Genomic DNA, 18710 nt, shown 5'->3' on the forward strand with positions numbered 1-18710 from the left:
CGGTCTCGTGCGCTACATGACAGCACACACTTCGCTCGTGGTTTTCATGGTCGTGGCCGCGGCATGCTTGATGTGGCGCTTCAATTTCAAGTAATGCACGGGGCGCTCGTCCCACAGCACCTGCTTGTCGCGCTCTAGCCGGAGGATCTCGTCCTTGAGCTTGAGTTTCTCTTCGTCTGCGAGCCGTGCGGCTTCCTCCAAGTTGTTGTTGATGTCGGTAATGTATTTGATCTCGGCGGCATGCTCTACGCGCACCGGCCGGCATGACACGAGCGCACGTCGACGGTCAAACAACATACCGCGAAGGCGCTGCAGGATCCACAGCACAAGCCGTGAATTGTCGCGTAGGGATTCTGGGATTTGGGCCAACTCGGAGTTGCCTTCGCACGCGAGCGTGGTGAGCATGGGGCATTCGCTGAGCGTATGGGGAAGCGAGGTGAGCTGATTGAAGCGGACATCAATCGTGTGCATATCTTGCAGCTTGTGCATTTCCTTTGGGAGAGTCTTGAGGTTGTTGTAGCTCAGAATGAGCTTTTCTATCCTGACACAGCCTTGGATGCCTACGGACGACGGCATGGGACGGACCGACTAGGACGTCATCATCACCTCGTGGCACAGCTTTGATAAAGTTGTGTTGCGCATTGAGCTCAAGGAGCTGCGCACATTGCCCAATCTCCTCCGGGATCGTCTTGATCTTGTTGTGCGCGACATTCAGGATCCGCAGGAGCGCGAGGTTGCCGACTGCCGGCGGAAGTTCCACCAACTGGTTGGCCTCCACGTTCAGGTGCAAGAGGCGATCTCCTTGAGACCAGATCACGTCGTCCAGCCGCGCCCATGTGCCATGACTCAGGTTGATCATTCCATTCTCGTTGGCGTGAAGAGAGGGCTCTTCCTCCAGGTCTTCCATCACGCCGCCTACGCGAAGCGGCGTGTGCCTCCGTGACGATGACAAAGTTCCATGGATGACCGGATATCGTATCCGTATATACAGCCATGATTATTGTATTACATGCGTTCAACATGTAAAAAACACGAAAATATTTTTTTATCCCTCCCACCGTCTGCGCACCCATTTCGTGAATTCATGTGGCGCATCAAGAACGTGCGTCTAGCGGCGGCTGCCTGCCGCGCGTTGCCGGATGGCCACGCCACAAAGGTCGCGCGCACTTCGCTGCCAACAATGGCATGCCGTCATCTTCACAGTCAAAAAGCCGCTGTTGCATCCTGTCTGGACAAGCACGACTGGCGCACGTCATCCCGTCGTGTGACTGTGGCAATGGCCGCGCTTGGACTCGGTGCGGCTTTGGTTTCGTTATCCGCAGCCCATATGGAAGGAATGCATGCTGCAGCGGACCTACCACTGAAGGAAGGCATGGACGAACTCGAAACTATCGTGCCCGGTGCATTCAAACCAGAACTGCCTACGTACAAACTCGCCGAAGTGGCGTCGCATGCGAGCATCCGCGACGGCGGGGTGTGGGTCGTGTACAAGAACGGCGTGTATGATGTGTCCAAGTTCATCGGCAAGCATCCCGGCGGAACGAAAATCCTCCTTGCCGCGGGGAAGTCCATCGAGCCGTTCTGGCAAATTTACGCTGCTCACAACCACACCGACGTGCACGCGATTCTCGAAGGTCTGCGGGTCGGAAACTTGGACCAGGACGATGTCAAAGCTCTCGAGGAAGAGCAACTGAAGAAGTTTGGCGACGGGCCGTATGCAAACGACCCCGAGCGCAACCCACTGTTCAAGATTAACGCGAGTCAACCTTTCAACGCCGAACCTCCCGCAGAGCTCCTCACAGAGTCGTTCATCACGCCCAACGATCTCTTTTTTGTGCGCAACCATCTTCCCGTGCCCGACATCGATCCGTCTACGTTCAAGTTGGACATCTCCGGCCTCGGGATTCGATCGGGTAACTGGAATCGGCGCTCCATCGTCGACCCGCGCGATGCCTGACCGGTATGGTTGTACCTGTAGGCAACCCCGACCAACCCAACACGGTGTCGTTCACGCTGGACGAGCTCAAGAACAACTTCAAGCAGCACACCATCGTGACGACGATTCAATGCGCGGGGAACCGTCGCGCCGAAATGTCCGCCATCAAGCCTGTGAAAGGGCTGAGCTGGTACGACAAATGTCTTCCCGGACCGTGTGCTGGATGGTTTTCATGGATGGCATAGGGACACCACAGCCGTCTCGACCGCGACGTGGACTGGCGTGTTGCTCTCGGATGTGCTGGCGTATGTCGGGGTGTCGGAAGCCCAGCACTGCCGCGCCTTCCCGACCGCGTGCCCTACCTGCTCCAACCTCCCTCTCGACCCCAACGGTCGCTCCACGGCGGACTGCCCGACGACCATCGAGCATTGTCATTTGGAAGGGCTGGATAAAGACCCGACGGGCCAGTGCTATGGCGCGTCCATCCCGATATCGACCGCCTTGGACCCGCGCAAGGATGTGCTGCTGGCGTACAGCATGAATGGCGTACGTGGTCTTTACCAAAGCGAGAGTTGTTTTAAAACGAGCCAGCTCGACGGCTTCGATTCAACGCGTGCCTGTGCTTGTAGGAACCTATCCCGCGCGACCACGGCTTCCCGCTTCGTGCGATTGTGCCCGGCACAGTCGGAGCGCGCAACGTCAAGTTCCTTGGCCGCGTCGTACTCGCCCACGAAGAGTACCAGGGTTTCTGGCAGCAAAAGGACTACCGGGGGTTCTCGCCCATGGTGGATTACTCGACGCCAGACTTTGGCGCGTTCGCCGGTCCGAGCATTCAAGAGCTGCCTGTGCAATCGGCCATCACGGAGCCCAAGCCGTCGGGGGTGTGGCCTCCAGAGGGCTCGGAGGAGGTGGACGTCATGACGATCAAGGGGTCAGCTACCCACATGATGCCACAGACTAGTAGTTAACTCATGGGTGCGTGTGCAACTAGGTATGCGTGGAGCGGCGGCGGACGCAACATCATCCGCGTGGATGTGTCGCTCGACGGTGGCCAGACGTGGCGAGAAGCGACGCTCGATCCGATGGGGATGCGCCAGAAGTACAATCGCGCATGGGCATGGACTCCCTGGACGCTGGACGTCGACATCGACGATGCCACGACCCACGTGAACCTTGTGTGCAAGGCAGTCGACTCGTCGTACAACGTCCAGCCCGACTCGATCGGGCCGATCTGGAACATGCGCGGTGTACTCAACAATGCGTGGCACCGCGTCGATGTCACGATCCAAAAGCCACCGCCGTCAGATGCCGACAGCAACGACACAGAGAAATCTGACAAGTAGATGAGAGTGCTGACGACGTAGAATACGATAACAATACATGGAGGTACGAGGCTGCATTGCTGGACAATGTAGCGACGTCGTCGTATGAGCTCAGCGATCGACCGAGTTCGCAGACTCCTGTCCATTTGTGCCTGCTCCTCGTCCTTCGCCATGCAGAAATAACAAGGACGTCGGAGGTGTCGCCCCGCGTCGCGCTGATGCCACGCAACTCATGCATGTTGCGACGGCATTCTCATGTCGACGCGATAGGGGCAGTTTCGAGGTTTGGACAAGATTGGTTTTTCCCCCTCTCATCGACGAAATTGGTGAAAAAAGCACCAATATCCTCGAATTTCGCCTGATGTTCGTGAAAACGGTATGGTTTTCAAATCACCCGAGTGGGAGAAACAATTTGTCCCACCTCGCGAAATATTCCACCTGTGTGTGCCGACACCGAAATTAATGGGCCGTTCAATTTAAACTGTATACAATGTTGAAGTGATCGGGCGAAAATAAAATTCGACGTAATGTTTCAGCGCTTCAGTGTGTAATCTCGCCGCCAATGCTCCCGTCGGTGGCGTCGAGACTGCCGCCGCCCGCGGCCGTGGACGAAGACCTCCATACCATGCGTACTCCTGAGGAAATCGACAGGCAGATGTACCTTCTCTCGAACGACCACACGAAGCTCTCTCCAAGCATGTCGTTTCGGTCTGACAGCATGTCGTCGTCCTCGTATGGATACGAAGAGCGATACACGACGCCGCAGATCAAGGCGAGAAGCACCATGCAGGTCCTTCGAAGTGTCGATGATGGGACGCAGAGTTTGTACGAGCGAAGCGCGCCACGAACGTCCTTCTCCGCAGTGATACCAATGCTTGAAGAGCCCGAGCGCCAAACCATGTCGTACGAAATCACGCGGATGCAGAGAGGGGTCATTACGACGGGGGTGCTCCATCGACGACGCCGCGGCAAGATCGGCTGGATGGAGCGATGGACGTCGAGTCATTTTGTTTTATGCACGCAGTATCTCAAGTACTACAACCCCAGCGGCGAAAAGCTCTTGGGCCTCCTGTCCCTCGCCGGGTGCACTGAAAAAAGCGTCGAAGTTATGCCGAAAGACTCTGTGCCGAATGGCAAGCAAGCAACGATCTGGCGGTTCGCCCTGAATACCCCCCAGCGCCGAATCGTTTTGTCTGCAGCGACCGAGTACGAAATGAATAGCTGGTTACGGCACCTTCGAGCGGCCATTACAGGAAAAGCGCCATCTTTGGTCCGAGATACTCGCACCGACAGCGTCATGCCGATCTGCGACTTAACGTACGACGACTACGGCGCTGACCCGATCGAACTCGTTCGACCCACCAGCATGAGCCTCCACCATTTTAGTCTTCACTCGTCGCGCGCGTGTTAGTTACTAGCCCCATCAAGTCCGCCCGCGTGTGGTTGCAGCTGCCGCTCGCGCGGTCCCACCTAATATTATGCGTCCATCCCACATCGTGAAGCTTTGCGTCACTTCTGGCCGCACGAAAATACCCGTCGTGCCACACACCTACGTCGCAGCCATCGTTTGTCCTTGGCGAAGCCGGCCTCGCTGGCATGTTGTTTGATTCAAATCACACGCTATGCTACTATGAGCTCGTCGAGTTTAAAGGTCTTTGTGACGAGAGCGCCTGAACTTGGACGTCGTGGGATGAAGCTACACAATGCGGCCAGCCCCAAACACTCCCATCATGTGGGACGGCGTTCGGCACGCCATGGGTATCGGCATCCCATACACGTACCCGTAGATGGCGAGATGGTCGCAGCAGATATACCTGGTGGCATGGCACGTCCCCTTGGCCAAGGCTTGGCATAAACACATCGTCAGGTACACACAGCCTACTTGGATGACAACGTAGAGAAATGGCCAGCACGTCGATGGAGCGAATTGGGCCACCGTGGCGCTTGACGACGTAAAGGACGTGATTGCCAATGCGACTGTCCAGCGAATGGACATGACCAAGGCATAGAGCGGAGCTCCAGTGGTCACGACGGCTACAAATGGCTTCACAAAGGCAAAGTACAAGACCATAGCTCCAAAGTCCCGGGCTGTGGACAACGTCACAAAGATGTGCTCGCCTTGTCGAGAAATTGAGTTGTATAGGTGAATATCGATGTTGGCCACGAGGACGATGGTCCAGCACAACCAGGGCGGCATCGATGGAGTGCACACCGTCGACAGGGTAGCCAGCAACATACACACAGCTGCGATGAACCATGCGGCGACGAACGCCACGGTAACAAACGCGGCATGGAGGACTTGAAACCACACCAGTTGGAGCGTTGTTCGAGGCGTCAGCGTGAGGAACGCGGTACACGACGATGGGTTGGGACGTCGGCGTCGTCGGGGAATAGCCACATGCGCGCTGTACCGGTTGGGGTCATAGCCTCCATAGACAGACTGCGGTACAAACACCCTTTCGTCCTCCGTGATACACGACGCCGTGGTGCTTGCGGCTGTCGGCAACATCGGCGGATCTTTTCCGTGGCGCGCGGGTCGCTGGTTGTCAATTTGAACAACCCCTGGAGGCCATCCGGATAAACGGCAACTCTTCCATCGGAGCATTCGGATACCCCACGTCGTGGAATTGATTATCCGGCGAATTGGTGCCCTCGGTATCCGGATTCTTCGCGTGCCTCTGTCGTCGTCGACGAGTCGTGTGGTCATTTTGAGGCAACCAGCGCTTCCCCGAGGCCAAGAGGCGATGGCATCCCCGAACGACATCGATACAATGCAACGCCCTGCCGGCAACAACGTCGCTGAAGAAGCTACCAAGCCTGCCCCGACGGAGCATGTTTCGTTCTCCGCAGACTCGATCAAGTCGGTTGTCCATGAACAATTGGACTCCGCGAGCAACTTGACCGCGGCCGCCCGCCACAACATCTTCAAAGCGGGCACCGCAGTGTGGACTACGGTCAAGCAGCCCTTGACGGAAGTGGTGCAAATGATCCGCAATGCCAACTCACCGGCGACAGGAACTCCCTTGCGCAAGTCGATTGCAGACGTTCGAGTGGCGGCCAGCAACACGCTTGTGTCTGTCGAGGTAGCCAATCTTCCCACGGAGGATTTGATGGCGGAGTCTCATCGTGTGATCGTTTATAGACCACGGTCAAGGACGCGGAAACGTCCTTGGAAAAGAACCTCGTACCCGTCAAGGAAGCCATGGCGGTCGTCCAAGACAGTTCGTCGAGACTCCTGTCATGCTGACCATGGATCCTGACGCTTGTGTTCACAGACGCGAACAAGTTCAACACATTCCGCAAGGCGTACCCTGCTGTCGTCGTCGGCGGGGCCGCCTTCATCGTCGGTCTCCCAACGCTCCTCCTCCGTATGTCGACTAGCTGAAGTGGCCCCCACCGCGCTAACCGCTCGCGTAGGTGGCAAAGTGCGTGGTGTTGTCAACGCGATTGGCGCGGCTGGTCTCTCTGCCGGCGCCATCTACGGTGCCGACGAATGGGAAAAGCTGCACGAGCAAAAGGCCTAAACCGAGGCAGCCAGCGCTCTTTTATCTATAGTTTCACGCGGTGGTCGATCCCACATGTACTGTTAACTACAACCTCCTTTGGCACACCTTCCATGGTGCGCACCTTGTCTTTGGCGTCCATCTCAACGGCCACCGTGCTCGGTCTAACTCGCCCCGCTCATCTCGAACGACGAAGAGGACTGCGCCGACGGCTCCATCAACGTCCCGATATCTCGTGCCATTTTCGCCATGATGCCATTGGCCTCCACCAGCGCCGCGCCGATCGTTGTGCGCGCGTCGATGGTCCAGCAAGCGGTCGGTTGGTGCGACGTGCGGCGGCCGAGGAGAATTTGTGCCTTGATTTTCTCAACATATGCATCGCATCGCTCGAGGTGGGACACGACCTTGGCCGCGAGCGCGATCAACTTGGAGTCCGAGCCCATGACGTCGCAGGGTTGCGGAACGTCCGGAGATCGCTCCGGTGGGGAGCCCTTTGTCGCATCGAGTTCCATCGACTGCGAGTCCTCTCCCGGTCGGATGACTCGAACGCTTCCGTCGGGTCCGAGCACGGAAAACGTGACGACGTCGGCGACTTTTGCACTAGCAGTTTGACCGTCGTCCGACAGCATCACGTCTTCCGCTAAACTGCGGATTGTACTTTTGAGTCGTCGCTTGGGGCTCCTGGATGGCCGGTCGACGCCTTGTGGCGCCGCCGCGCGAAAAGGCGCCACGGGCAGCTTTCGTTTCATGGGGCTTTTGTTGGCGAGGGTGTTGAGTCTCTCGCGCCGGCCGACGAATTCATCGAGCGCTTTGTGCACCGTGTTGACGGGGTCGTGGAGGGACATGGCCGCGACGTCGGCCTCGGTCTTGGCGCACAAGTCGCCGATCGTGTGGATGTTGAAAAAGCCAGCGAGTTGGCGAAACGATGGAGGGAAATGGTGCTTGATGAGCGCGAACGGCTCCTTGCACTCTACCAGGTCCGGTCGAATCGCGTCACTTCTTCGACGTGGCTCCACCGGTGGCGTCGTGCTGGGCAGTCGACCTTCATGGTCGCCAACGGATGACACGTGGCGTTTTCGGTGGCCATCGCTGGCCACACTCGCTCGTTTTTGTAGCAAGCACGGCGATGGCAAGCTCCCCATGGACGACATGCTGTCCGCTGTGTCTGCCTTGATCGGCGCGTCGCAACGACGCATGTACGCCGTCCATTTCGACCGGAATTCGCTCGCAAACGACGCAATGCTTGGCGCCATTCGACCGAGTGTGTCGTCCATGTAGGGATGCCTCTCGAGTGCCTGCGCCATCGACTGCAATACGTGGCTCGCGGTCGTGAAAACGTGTCTTGACGCAGGCGGCACGATCTCAAACGCACAGAATTTGTCGAAAATGGTCGCCATCGCCATGGCCAAGGCTGGCATGTTGACCGCAACGATGCACCCCGTGGATGCATGCGATGGCTGTCGTCCTCGGGGCATGCTCATGAGCAGGTCCAAGATCATCGTGTACCCCACGAGCTCCAGCACACTGGTCACCCGGCCATCTGAAACGAATTCGTTTCGGAGCCACTGGAGTGCGTCGTCGCCTTGTTCGACCTTTGTCGGTCCCCCGTTGGCCTCGTCTGCATGCGCCGCCCGACGAAGCTCCTCCAAGACAGCCGCTGCTTTGTGCTCCAGCGCTTGCTGCAGTTGTCCGCTCGATTCGGTGAGGACGTACTGAAAGCAGCGGACGTCCAGCTTCTCCACCACAAGCTCGAGGAGGTCCATGCGGTGGCGCAAGGCCACGTCCGCCCCGACCAACGCGGCAGTCTCGGGGTCCCGCAGCGACGCCGCTGACTTGGCTTGGAATTGCGTACACCCGAACATGAATGCACAACACTTGGTCAAGAGCCGACGGAAGAGCTTCCGAACTTCGGCCGCTTCGCCCACGATGGGCCCGTGCACCATCAGCGCGGTCTCGAGCCGACGGACCATGCCGTGCCACAGCGCTAGCACCACGCTCCTGTTGGCATCGCTTGGATCGATGCTTCGAAGCGTCGAGATGCAGTGCACCGTGCTTTGGAACATCACGAGCATCGCGATCGATTGCTCCTGGTACACCAGCGTTTCGACGGCCGTCACCATCGCACGAGGAAGCGGCGAGTTGGTCAGACTCAGCGACTCGATGCTCTTGCCCATGGCGCTCGCATCGTCTCGCTCGTTGTCGTCGCACGTTTCGGATGCGTCGGCGGCATCGTGCTGGTCGACGTGCCACATGCGGCGAACGAGCCCATGCGTGCGATCCCGAAGCACAACGTAGATGGCGTCACCCGTCTGGTGTATCCTGCGGGCAAGGACAACTAGCACCTGCGTGACCATGTCTTCCCACCACAGCTTCCACGAGTTTCGCATCACGATTTTGCACGTCTCGATCGTGAGCGGCGCGACCGCGCGGCAGTACGCATTGAAATCAGCGACCGCGACGGCAATCAAGTTGTGCCACGTGTCGCACGCCGCCGAGAGGACCGTTGCAAGCGCTTCGTCCCGGAAACACACGACCAGGGGCCGCATCACGACGTCGACGATGGCGTTGCGAAGAAGCCACAGCGCCACGGTGTCGGCGGCGAGACCGTTCGGTGTGCTGCTCGGAGCTTGTGGCGACGTGCGGAAGATGCCAACGACCGAGCGCCAGTGCTGCAAACTCGCGACGCGCACCCGACTGTCTGGATGACGCAGAGTCACTTCGGGAACTTTAAACGTCGCGTTGAGCAGGTCGTCGTCGTGCGCTAGCTTTGCGCGGAGGAGAACGACCACAAAACCCCACACGTGAATGGCTTCCAGCGGCCGATCGCTGACCATGTGTTGGTGCATCGCAGGCACCGCGAACGTCTGCACGATCACAGCCACGATTCAACAAGAGCAAAGCCGGCACTCTGGTGTACCTCTATGCACCGTGCCACAACGTCATCGGCGGCCCCGTCGTTGAGCTGTAGCATGGACAATTCGTCGAATATTCTTCTCGACGCGTCGCGAGTGTCTTTGTCGCTGCTGCAGAGTGCCTTGGCCGCGACATGACACCATTTCGTGACCATATTTCGCGACACAAGTGCCGTGGCATGCTTGACGAGGATCGTGTGGAGGCCGAAGAGTCCATGCAAGTGAACTACGTTGTCATGAGTCCGACCATTCGGTGTGCAGCGGACGTACTCTTTTGCGATTGCAACTCGTTCATGCACGCCAGGCAAAACACGTCGACGATGCGCGGGACGAGCTGATGCGTGTGCTCGTCAAAGTTTTGCTTGGTTAAGCACCACACGCATAGCAAGTACACAGTCTACTGCGCAACCTCCCATCATTTGTCGAATTTGGAAGGATATTGAGCATGGGGTACACGATGGAATACCTGATCTGTGGTGTTGTGCACGACGTGGATGATTGCATCGATCGTCGACTGCACCATCTCCAAGGAGAAGAGCGACGAAATGTGTTCGTGGTACATGAAGTAAGATAGCGCACGAAGACACATGGGCACGACGTCCGCGGACGGATCGACGAGGTCCATGTGAAACCCACGCACGAGGCGTGGCAACACGCGCGTGATAGCATCCATTCGAGAAGTTGTGTCAGGCTCTTCCACGAGCTCATTGAGCGCCAAGTACGCTTCCATGCGAGCATCGTCCTGCCGACGGTCTCCGCGCCGCGGCGACGCTCCCAGCACCCTCGCGACCTCTCCCCACGACTTCTCCATCCAACGGGGGATTTTTCGACACAGAATAATAATAAAATGTTTTATAAATCCAACTTCAAATTTATCGCGGCACAGCGGGACGGATGCGGCATTCGCTAATGCAGTCCAGGACCCAGTCGTAGCCGACGCAAGCGATGGAGGACGATGCTGTGACTGAAGACGTGGCTGGATGAACGAACGACGCGGCATCCGTGGCGTGCTCCATGACGACGACGATCGGGAGCGACGGGTCCTTTGCTGCCATTGCCTCCACCTCGGTCCACGATGTGGACACTTTGCCGCTGCCAAGGCGAATGAGCGCACAAATTTCAGCCTTTGGAGGCAGCGGGGATGCGAATTGACCGTGTACGTAGCAGATGAAACGAGAAAAAAGCCCCGTGCCGATAGACGACGCGCTCTCTCCCTACGCACGAGTCGTCGGTGAGAAGAAAGGCAATAGTTGCAGCAAGTGCAAGTCAGGTCGAGCTCACCCCTCGCACAGCCATGAAGGATTCCCTCAACAGTCGTGCTTTCTTCGCCACGTCGAGCACATGATGCGACTTCACGAGGCCATGCACTTCGTACACTTCTTCGTCGACGTGTTTCCGTTGCTGCAAGCAATCTGCAGAAGCATGACGCATCCAATTGAGGCAGCTTGCCACGTTGTACCTTTGATCCACGCTGGCCCAACGATCCATCGGCCGCTTACCAGCGCCTTCAAAAACTTGAGCGATCGAATCTTGGCCCATCGCTTGATGGGTTTCGACACGGCGGTCGTCGCCGCAGGGACGGACGGACTTGGTGGCATCATGAGCTTGAGTTTCGATGCAGAAAGATGCTGGCATTGCACGATGATATGGGTGACCTGCGGGACCCATTCGTGCGCGATGGTCGCATGCAGCACGTGCGATGCACACTCCTCCACGGCAAGCTTGTCTTCGTGGGACAACCCAGAGCACAGGAGCACCATGGGTTCATCCAATGTCCGCCGAACCAGGTCTGGCGCGCGTCTGTCGTCGGTACGTTTTTTCGTTTTCTTCCGCGACGGGGCGTTGTGGGGGTGGTCAAAGTGGACTCTCTCGTCTTCGTCATCACAACCCGGTGACGAGAAAGGTGAGGTCGGTGCATGCGGTGACGACACCCTTCGCTTGGTGCCTCGCACGGGCATCGCTTCATCCGCCAAGTCCTGAAAGATCGAAATGTACTTCGAATGCACACGGTTTTCTCGGCCGCCGAGAACATACCGGACGTTGTACGTGTAGTCCTCTGCAGCGTTGGATGACGACGACGTCGTTTGGGGGAAGGAGGACGGCACTACCTGGATTAAAAGTCGAGATCCACGCCGTGCCTCCTAACTTGTTGATGCCAGGCCATGTGCGCGCCATCACCTGCACGACGTCCCCTGGCTTGAATGGAGCTGGTTGAGAAGGATTTGAGGTCGGGCGCGCGGCGTTCTTCGATTCGTCCGTCGACAGACGAGTCGTTGCATCGATCGACGATGTCAAGTCCAAGAGAGTCGAACAGCTCTCTTGTGTGCATGGCACGATCGAGTCCGAGTAGGTCCGCGAGTGCAAGTCGGCTTTCGAGCTGGGAGATCTGACCGGCTGCAGTGCTTTAGTCGGAGTCACTGGATCATCGCTGGGACACGCAGGATTGTCTGCTTGGGGCGGAACCTCGCTCATGTTTGTGGGTTCGTTTTCTTTTTGAGAGAGGCGACGTTGGAGGATGCGACCTTTGTAGCGAGGAAGGTCGCCCTTGATGGGAGTGGGCTGAAGTCGCAACGGTGTGACAATGGGTGGAATCGGAGGTCGAATGCTTGTGGTTTCCGCGCGAGACGGTTGTGTTGCATGGTTTTGAAATTGGTGGAGAGACGGAGCTGACCTTTCGTGCGACTTGGCCGCGCACGAATCTGACTGTCTCCTCGTCGCGACAGTGTCATCGTCGTCGTCTCCTTTCACAGCAACTCCCGCGAGCAACCCTTGTAACGCATTCTGGATACGTTGGATCGACTCATCGAGTCGTAAATGGCGCTTCTTCGCTGGCGCTTTACAAACCGGACATTTTGGCGCGTAGGTCAAAGCGACTCCAATGCACGGTTCACAGAAGATGTGGTTGCACGGCAACGAGTAGGGCACCGTCACAGACTCCAAGCATATAGGACATCGCAGTTGCTGGCCGAACGACGTCAGTGCCTTCTTCACGGCGGCAGGCATCATCATGGCTGTGTCGGCGGCCATGTTGCCCTCGTTTTGAATTCTGGCGCAAGTTGTTTCCCTCCAAAATGATGCGTATCCGGATACTGTCCCGGATAAAATTGCTCAGGGCAAAAGCGAAAGAGCGCAACATGGAGTTTCAAAGTCGCATCGACGATCATGACGAGGATGCTGTGCTCCTGGAGGTCGAAACACACAGCATGCGAATCGTGGATGATGACGACGACGACCCCCTCGACGCCTACATGAAGACCATTGAAACACCCGGCAACCTTGCAGTGACATTCCCGCGAGAACTTCCCCGTCCACGTCGCCAAATCCCGCCCAACGCAAGACTGACAAAGAATCGGCGTTACCAGAAGTTGCAAGAGCTCCTCCACAAGTCCGACTACTTTTCGGATGAAAACATGGAGCTACGAAACCCTGGGCTCTTCCATCTCCTCTTGGGCAACTACCTCCCAGCGCAAGCAGAATCCTCACGCCCGACGGCCGATCAATCGGTGTGACATGCCCACTTTTCGGTCATTGACGAGTTCTTCTCACCTTGTGCATCGTAGAAACTGTCCGAGTTCTTGCTTGCATCGATTCAGAAGCGTGATTTGGAAGAGCGGAAGGCCCAGGAAGAAGATTTGTGGGGAAGGTGAGTCCACCCTTCCCACCTCTCCTGGTAGTCCAGTCCTCGCTGGAGCCAATTGTAGCTCATTCCGACGGAAGCGGATTGCCAAAGACAATGTCACCGATGAAGACGACGAAAGCGCATTCGAAGAAGAAGTCGACTCCTCGGATGAAGAGGACAACGACGAGAGCGCCGAGGACGAAGACGAGATGACGATCGACGAGCGGCGCGCGCACTTGGTGGACGTCATGTGCCAGCGCTTCATGCAAGGGATGGACGTCGGGTTCGTCAAGTACGACGAGATCGACGCGAACGCCTCCTTCGACTTGAATGATTTGGCGCAGCGGGACATCGAAGACTACTACTTCAACAACGACTTGGTCGAGTGAGCAATCTCAAAGAGTTCGCCCAAATGGAATGGTGCACGACGCCTGTATTTGCATGAAAGGACCACACGTTCGCACGTTTGGAAGGCACTGGCGGACGGCATCCTCGCGAGTTGGCTCCACGTCCGGTCGACCAAAGGATGGTTGCAAGATGCCCTTGGGTGCATCCTGCGGTTGGTCCCATGGCTGCTGCGACGGTATGTTCGGTGCGTAGTCGGGACTCGCTCCTGACCATCTACTGGCAAGCGCCGCGCGTGATGGCTGGAAAGCTAGATTAACTTGTCAAACGGCTGAAGGTACCGCCACTGGCCCATGGGGAGACTGCGCAGCTTGATGTTGCCGATTCGGACGCGTTTGAGGGCGACGACTTTGAGTCCAACTTGCTCGCACATGCGACGGATCTGTCGGTGCTTTCCTTCCGTGAGCACGATGCGCATTTGATTTTCGTTGATGACTTCGACTGACTTGGCCTGGAACAACACGTTGTCGATCGTGATGCCGTCGCGCAGCCGCTGAATCTGCACGCGCGCCATGCACGTGTGAGATGACACGCTGGTTCAACGGCCTTCATACCATGGTTTTCGTCGCTCGATTGGATTCGTCCAAGACCAAGTTCACTCGAACGAGGTACTCCTTCTCTACGTTCCCGTTCGGGTCCAAGATCTGCTTGGCCAGCGCGCCGTCTTGTGTAAAGAGCAACAGCCCGGTCGAGTTGACGTCCAACCGGCCACACACAGCCATCTTCGGCAGAGACAGAGGACCGTACTTGGCGACTTTAGGCTCGAGATTCGTTGGCTGGCGAAGGCTGAGCTCCTTGCACTCGTTGGCAGGAACTAGGAGCTTGATGGCGGGCTCGTGGCCATCCTCTGGCTGGGAAGACACACAGTTGAGCGGTTTGTTCAAAATCACAGTGACTTTTCCAGTTAGGTGCTGTTTTGCGTCCCGCGTGAGCTCGATCCTCGACGACGGATGCACTTTTGTACCGAGTTCCGTCACCTGTACATGAAGCACTCGAATGACGACATTGAGGTCGGGCATGCATCGTTTGACAACGTACGAAGCGGCCATTCACGCGAACGCCTCCATTCTGAATGTAGCTGTCGGCTTCGCGGCGTGAACAAATCCCTGCAATCACACATCGCACTCGTGTGGAAACAGTATGCAGTGCCGAAACACACACACCTTGTTCGGACATCAGCTTGCTTAGCCGGACGAGGCCGCCATCCTGGGCGTTCTGGCTGAAAAGCCTGCAGCACGATTGCACGGTCGGAAGAGAGTTTAGGAGCTCGCTTTTCCAAGACGTTGGGGCGATCACCGCTGCGGCATGTCCCAAACAAAGGCGCATCCGCGTGGCTGGGACCAGCATCATGACGAGTTTGCACTTTTCGTCGATGCCACCACTGAAACGAAACATTCACATACACAGGGAAAATCGTATCAATTTATGGAGGTTGAGACATTTCAGTTGTGTGAAACTGGCCACCCTGTGCCGCGCACGATGCTGGCAAGCCACATCACGAGACGAGTCCACCACGACATCGAGGTCCAAGTCGACAACGTCCACAAGCCAACCGACGTGCTCACAAATAAAGACAGTCCCACAAAGCAGCTCCTGTCGTCTCCACCACGAGCTACAAGCTAGTGCCGCAACTTCGTCAACGGGACACAGACGACGGCAGTGTTTGACGGCTCGCCGCAGAGCCTCCCTCCGTATTGCGCCGGCATGCACGACCTCATGAGACTACAACAACGAGATGCACACACAGTCACATCTTATTTTGGATCCGCTTGCTGGGTCAACGTGTACGCGGGGAAAAGGATGTTGGGGAACTTCTTGCTCACGACGGCGAATTCATCGAACGTAATGACGCCGTCGCCGTCCTTGTCGCCTTGGGACATGATCGTGTCGGCTTTTCGGGACACCTCGGATTCGTTGGATGCCATGTGGTTGGCCTTGAGGATCTTCATGAGCTCCATCTTGGACAGGACGCCGTTTCCGTCGTCATCGAACACCATGAACGCAAACTTGAGCTTCTCCTCCTTCTCGGCGCCGCAAAAGTTGGACAGCGCAATCAAAAACTAGACAGGATGTCGCGCGCGCATAAACGAGTGGCCAGGAGAAGTCGAACGACCGTACCTCGCGCACGTCGATGCGCCCAACCTTGTCGTTGTCGAACAGCCCAAACAGCTTCTCGCACTGCGGCGACGGGTCCACCAGCATGATCTCGCAAAACTCGGTGTAGTCGATTTGGCCCGACCCATCCTTGTCGGTGGCTTGGAACCGCTTGAAAGCTTTCTTGACCGATTCGGGCTTGATGTTGTTGTCCTGGGAGAACTCTTCCAGCGTGTTCTTGCGCTCGTTACGGAGTTGGATCGACGAGGCGGCACCCGAGACGGCCGACGTCGCCGCGGGGTCGTCCCCGGCCGCCGGCGAGAACAACCCTGCCGGGGGTTCCTTGCCCCCCGTGACCATTTTGTAGAATTCATCGAACGAGACTTGCCCATCGCCGTCGATGTCGACCATGCGGATCATTTCGTCGACTTCTTCGTCCGTCGGGCTTTCGCCAATGTTAATCAGAACGTGGCGAATCTCGGCCGCCCCAACGTAATTGTTGTGGTCCAGGTCGAATGCCTTGAACGCCTAGTGGGGCCATGGCGTTTGCGTCAGTGCACATGCTCGTCGAATCGGTGGGGGATAGCTGGGCCTACTTCGAGGATTTCGCTGTCGCTGAATTTGCCGTTCGGGTCGCGAGGAGGCTCTGCGGGGGCGGCGGGGGGTGCCCCCGCCCCTTGCGGCGGAGCAACCGCCCCTGGAATGATTTGCGGGGGCGCTTTGACGGGACCTACGGGCAAGCGATGTTTTTCGCCCAGTGCGCCATGACCACGTTGAAGAACGCGACGCACCCGCGGGCCCCACGACGGGCTTTGTGAACTTGACGACGGCGGCGACCTTCCCCGCGTCTTGGTTTTGCTCGTCTTTTATGGATATGTCGCCTTCGAATCCGCCTTTTGCAATCCACGCAATCAAGTCGACCTGCCATGCCACCATGACGCTCCCACACACGATATCCATGTCGTACGCGGGTTTGGCCCATGAACCGGTCATTGCCATTTTGCTCCTTGTCGTACACCTCCATGATCAGCTCCTTCTCGGTCGAGATGCTAAACTCAAACGTTTCGTTCCACGTTGGGGTCTTCCCGCCCTTCTCGTGCACCTGCACCATCACGAACGACAGCGTTCAGCGCATGGCGGCACCGCTTGAGGTTGCTTACCTTGGTCTGGAAGGTCTGGGTGCCGACTGTGACCTTACAATACGGGTCGGCGGTTTGCAACGTGCCCAAGCTCTTGAGCTCCAACCCCTTGAGCAACTTGACGGAAAGCTTCCCAAACCGCGGCACTGCGCCAGGTGGGACCCCTCCTAAGCACGGAAATGAACACCTCCGCTCTTGGGACATGCAAGTGAACGCACCGGGTGGACCACCTCCGGGCATCCCTGGAGGCCTCATGCCAGGCGGCCCTCGAGGCGGCATTCCTGGTGGCCCTCTCGGCATCATGCCAGGAGGCATCCCTTTGACAACGGTTAGAAACTCATCCCTGCCATATTCACATCAACCGAACTTTACCTGGCGGTCCACGGGGCGGTATTCCTGGGGGCGGGGCACCTGCAACACAGCTCAGGTTTTGACGAAGGGGGCAGTTTACCTGGTGGGCCTCTCGGAGGCATGCCTGGGGGGCCTCGTGGGGGGCCGCCTGTGATTAGAATATTTGTGAGGCTTCGAACCGCAAAGGATAGATAACGCACCAGGGGGCATGCCGGGAGGGCCTCGGCCTGCGCATCGTAACAAGCGGACAATTCAGCACTGTATCGTGAGCTTAAACGAGTAGCGTAGGTACCTGGCGGCATTCCAGGAGGTGGAGCGCCTGGCGGACCTGCCCAAATCTTCACTCAATCGCCTTGTTGGACCAGATGCATAGTTACCTCTGGGTGGGCCACCAGGTGGGCCGCCGGGTGGCATTCCTACGAATTCGCGTAAATCTCTGCATTGCACCAGGTCCATTCCAAATCAACCTGGCGGCGGGCCTCGTGGGGGAGCGCCGGGTGGACCTCCGGGGGGCATCCCTATTTGGGTCACTCAAACATACTGCAAATATCAGGCACTTCAAAAGTACCTGGAGGGGGGCCTCGTGGCGGGGCACCGGGCGGTCCGCCAGACGGTGGTCCTCGCGGTGGTCCTCCCGGCGGGCCACCTGGTGGCGGACCTCGGGGTGGCCCTCCTGGAACACCTCCAGGAGGAGCCCCAGGCGGTGGACCTCGCGGTGGTCCACCCGGAGGGCCTCCAGGGGGTGCACCAGGCGGAGGTCCTCGCGGTGGTCCGCCCGGAGGGCCTCCAGGGGGTGCACCAGGTGGAGGTCCTCGTCCAGGTGGGGCTCCAGGCGGTGGACCTCGTCCTGGGGGCGCTCCCGGTGGCGGCCCTCGACCAGGAGGAGCACCTGGTGGAGGACCTCGTCCAGGTGGAGCTCCGGGCGGCGGTCCTCGTCCAGGTGGGGCTCCGGGCGGCGGTCCTCGTCCAGGCGGCGCTCCCGGTGGCGGCCCTCGACCAGGTGGGGCTCCCGGAGGCGGTCCTCGTCCAGGTGGTCCTGGTGGCGGAGTTCCTCCTGGAAAGCTTCCGGGTGGTCCCGTCCCTCGCGGTGGTCCGGGAGGTGGTCCTCGGCCAACAGGAGGAGGCCCTCCAAGTCCTATGAGTACCGGTTTAGTCGATTGATAGGTTGTAATTTCTCACCGGGTGGCGCCGTGCCTGCGAATCCACTACCTGAAGAGAGCTTAACCGCTGCACGTGGATGATAAAGGAGTGTGGTGCATCGTACCTGGCGGCGGGCCGCGCGCTGGAGGGAGACCTGGACATGCAGAGCCACGTCGCGTCAGAATATGCGAATGAAGCGAACTGTTGCTCCATCACGAGCATGCGATGTGGATGCACGGGATTGTCTTACCAGGCGGCGGTCCACTGCCGGGTGGCGCTGCCATCTCAA

General features: G+C 58.1%; 10 protein-coding genes across 11 annotated transcripts; 4 read left to right on the plus strand and 6 right to left on the minus strand.

Moving 5' to 3' along the window:
- Positions 1–12: 12 nt before the first annotated feature.
- H310_13085 (hypothetical protein) lies at positions 13–907 on the minus strand (the record flags this gene model as incomplete). The annotated part of the gene is made up of 3 exons (XM_008880453.1): positions 13–245; positions 300–560; positions 607–907. The coding sequence occupies 3 exons, from the start codon at positions 905–907 to the stop codon at positions 13–15; spliced, it is 795 nt and encodes a 264-aa protein (XP_008878675.1).
- Positions 908–1072: 165 nt separating this feature from the next.
- H310_13086 (hypothetical protein) lies at positions 1073–3507 on the plus strand. The gene is made up of 5 exons (XM_008880454.1): positions 1073–1913; positions 1979–2126; positions 2182–2482; positions 2566–2867; positions 2928–3507. Exons 1-5 carry the CDS (start codon positions 1085–1087, stop codon positions 3277–3279), a joined length of 1932 nt encoding a protein of 643 aa, XP_008878676.1. The 5' UTR covers positions 1073–1084; the 3' UTR covers positions 3280–3507.
- A 303-nt stretch (positions 3508–3810) lies between these two features.
- On the plus strand, positions 3811–5029 carry H310_13087 (hypothetical protein). The gene has a single exon (XM_008880455.1). It carries the CDS (start codon positions 3821–3823, stop codon positions 4667–4669), a length of 849 nt encoding a protein of 282 aa, XP_008878677.1. The 5' UTR covers positions 3811–3820; the 3' UTR covers positions 4670–5029.
- Positions 4826–5800, minus strand: H310_13088 (hypothetical protein). The gene has a single exon (XM_008880456.1). The coding sequence runs from the start codon at positions 5765–5767 to the stop codon at positions 4955–4957; it is 813 nt and encodes a 270-aa protein (XP_008878678.1). The 5' UTR covers positions 5768–5800; the 3' UTR covers positions 4826–4954.
- Positions 5801–5929: 129 nt separating this feature from the next.
- On the plus strand, positions 5930–6959 carry H310_13089. 2 transcript variants are annotated; one of them, XM_008880458.1, is made up of 4 exons: positions 5930–6341; positions 6401–6479; positions 6534–6626; positions 6676–6959. In XM_008880458.1, exons 1-4 carry the CDS (start codon positions 6003–6005, stop codon positions 6780–6782), a joined length of 618 nt encoding a protein of 205 aa, XP_008878680.1. In that variant the 5' UTR covers positions 5930–6002; the 3' UTR covers positions 6783–6959. The 2 variants fall into 2 exon arrangements, with proteins under 2 accessions (XP_008878680.1, XP_008878679.1); XM_008880457.1 differs by having other exon boundaries at positions 6401–6626.
- H310_13090 (hypothetical protein) lies at positions 6773–10484 on the minus strand (the record flags this gene model as incomplete). The annotated part of the gene is made up of 4 exons (XM_008880459.1): positions 6773–9625; positions 9679–9899; positions 9944–10070; positions 10140–10484. 4 exons carry the CDS (start codon positions 10482–10484, stop codon positions 6926–6928), a joined length of 3393 nt encoding a protein of 1130 aa, XP_008878681.1. The 3' UTR covers positions 6773–6925.
- A 22-nt stretch (positions 10485–10506) lies between these two features.
- Positions 10507–12706, minus strand: H310_13091 (hypothetical protein). Its single transcript, XM_008880460.1, has 4 exons — positions 11782–12706; positions 11133–11729; positions 10955–11085; positions 10507–10887 (listed from the first exon to the last, which is right to left on the minus strand). Exons 1-4 carry the CDS (start codon positions 12698–12700, stop codon positions 10546–10548), a joined length of 1989 nt encoding a protein of 662 aa, XP_008878682.1. The 5' UTR covers positions 12701–12706; the 3' UTR covers positions 10507–10545.
- Positions 12707–12800: 94 nt separating this feature from the next.
- On the plus strand, positions 12801–13884 carry H310_13092 (hypothetical protein). Its single transcript, XM_008880461.1, has 3 exons — positions 12801–13176; positions 13234–13316; positions 13375–13884. The coding sequence occupies exons 1-3, from the start codon at positions 12808–12810 to the stop codon at positions 13679–13681; spliced, it is 759 nt and encodes a 252-aa protein (XP_008878683.1). The 5' UTR covers positions 12801–12807; the 3' UTR covers positions 13682–13884.
- H310_13093 (hypothetical protein) lies at positions 13316–15071 on the minus strand. The gene is made up of 4 exons (XM_008880462.1): positions 14861–15071; positions 14736–14803; positions 14252–14674; positions 13316–14196 (listed from the first exon to the last, which is right to left on the minus strand). Exons 1-4 carry the CDS (start codon positions 15045–15047, stop codon positions 13948–13950), a joined length of 927 nt encoding a protein of 308 aa, XP_008878684.1. The 5' UTR covers positions 15048–15071; the 3' UTR covers positions 13316–13947.
- A 380-nt stretch (positions 15072–15451) lies between these two features.
- On the minus strand, positions 15452–18705 carry H310_13094 (hypothetical protein; the record flags this gene model as incomplete). Its single annotated transcript, XM_008880463.1, has 17 exons — positions 15452–15757; positions 15816–16319; positions 16388–16521; positions 16583–16712; positions 16759–16893; positions 16952–17097; positions 17149–17247; positions 17293–17341; positions 17382–17429; positions 17482–17508; positions 17574–17609; positions 17659–17697; positions 17749–17799; positions 17850–18416; positions 18461–18486; positions 18546–18575; positions 18672–18705. 17 exons carry the CDS (start codon positions 18703–18705, stop codon positions 15452–15454), a joined length of 2361 nt encoding a protein of 786 aa, XP_008878685.1.
- Between the last annotated feature and the right edge of the window lie 5 nt (positions 18706–18710).

This window comes from Aphanomyces invadans, assembly GCF_000520115.1.
Source record: "Aphanomyces invadans strain NJM9701 unplaced genomic scaffold supercont1.47, whole genome shotgun sequence".
NCBI classification, from domain to species: Eukaryota; Oomycota; class Saprolegniomycetes; order Saprolegniales; family Verrucalvaceae; genus Aphanomyces; species Aphanomyces invadans.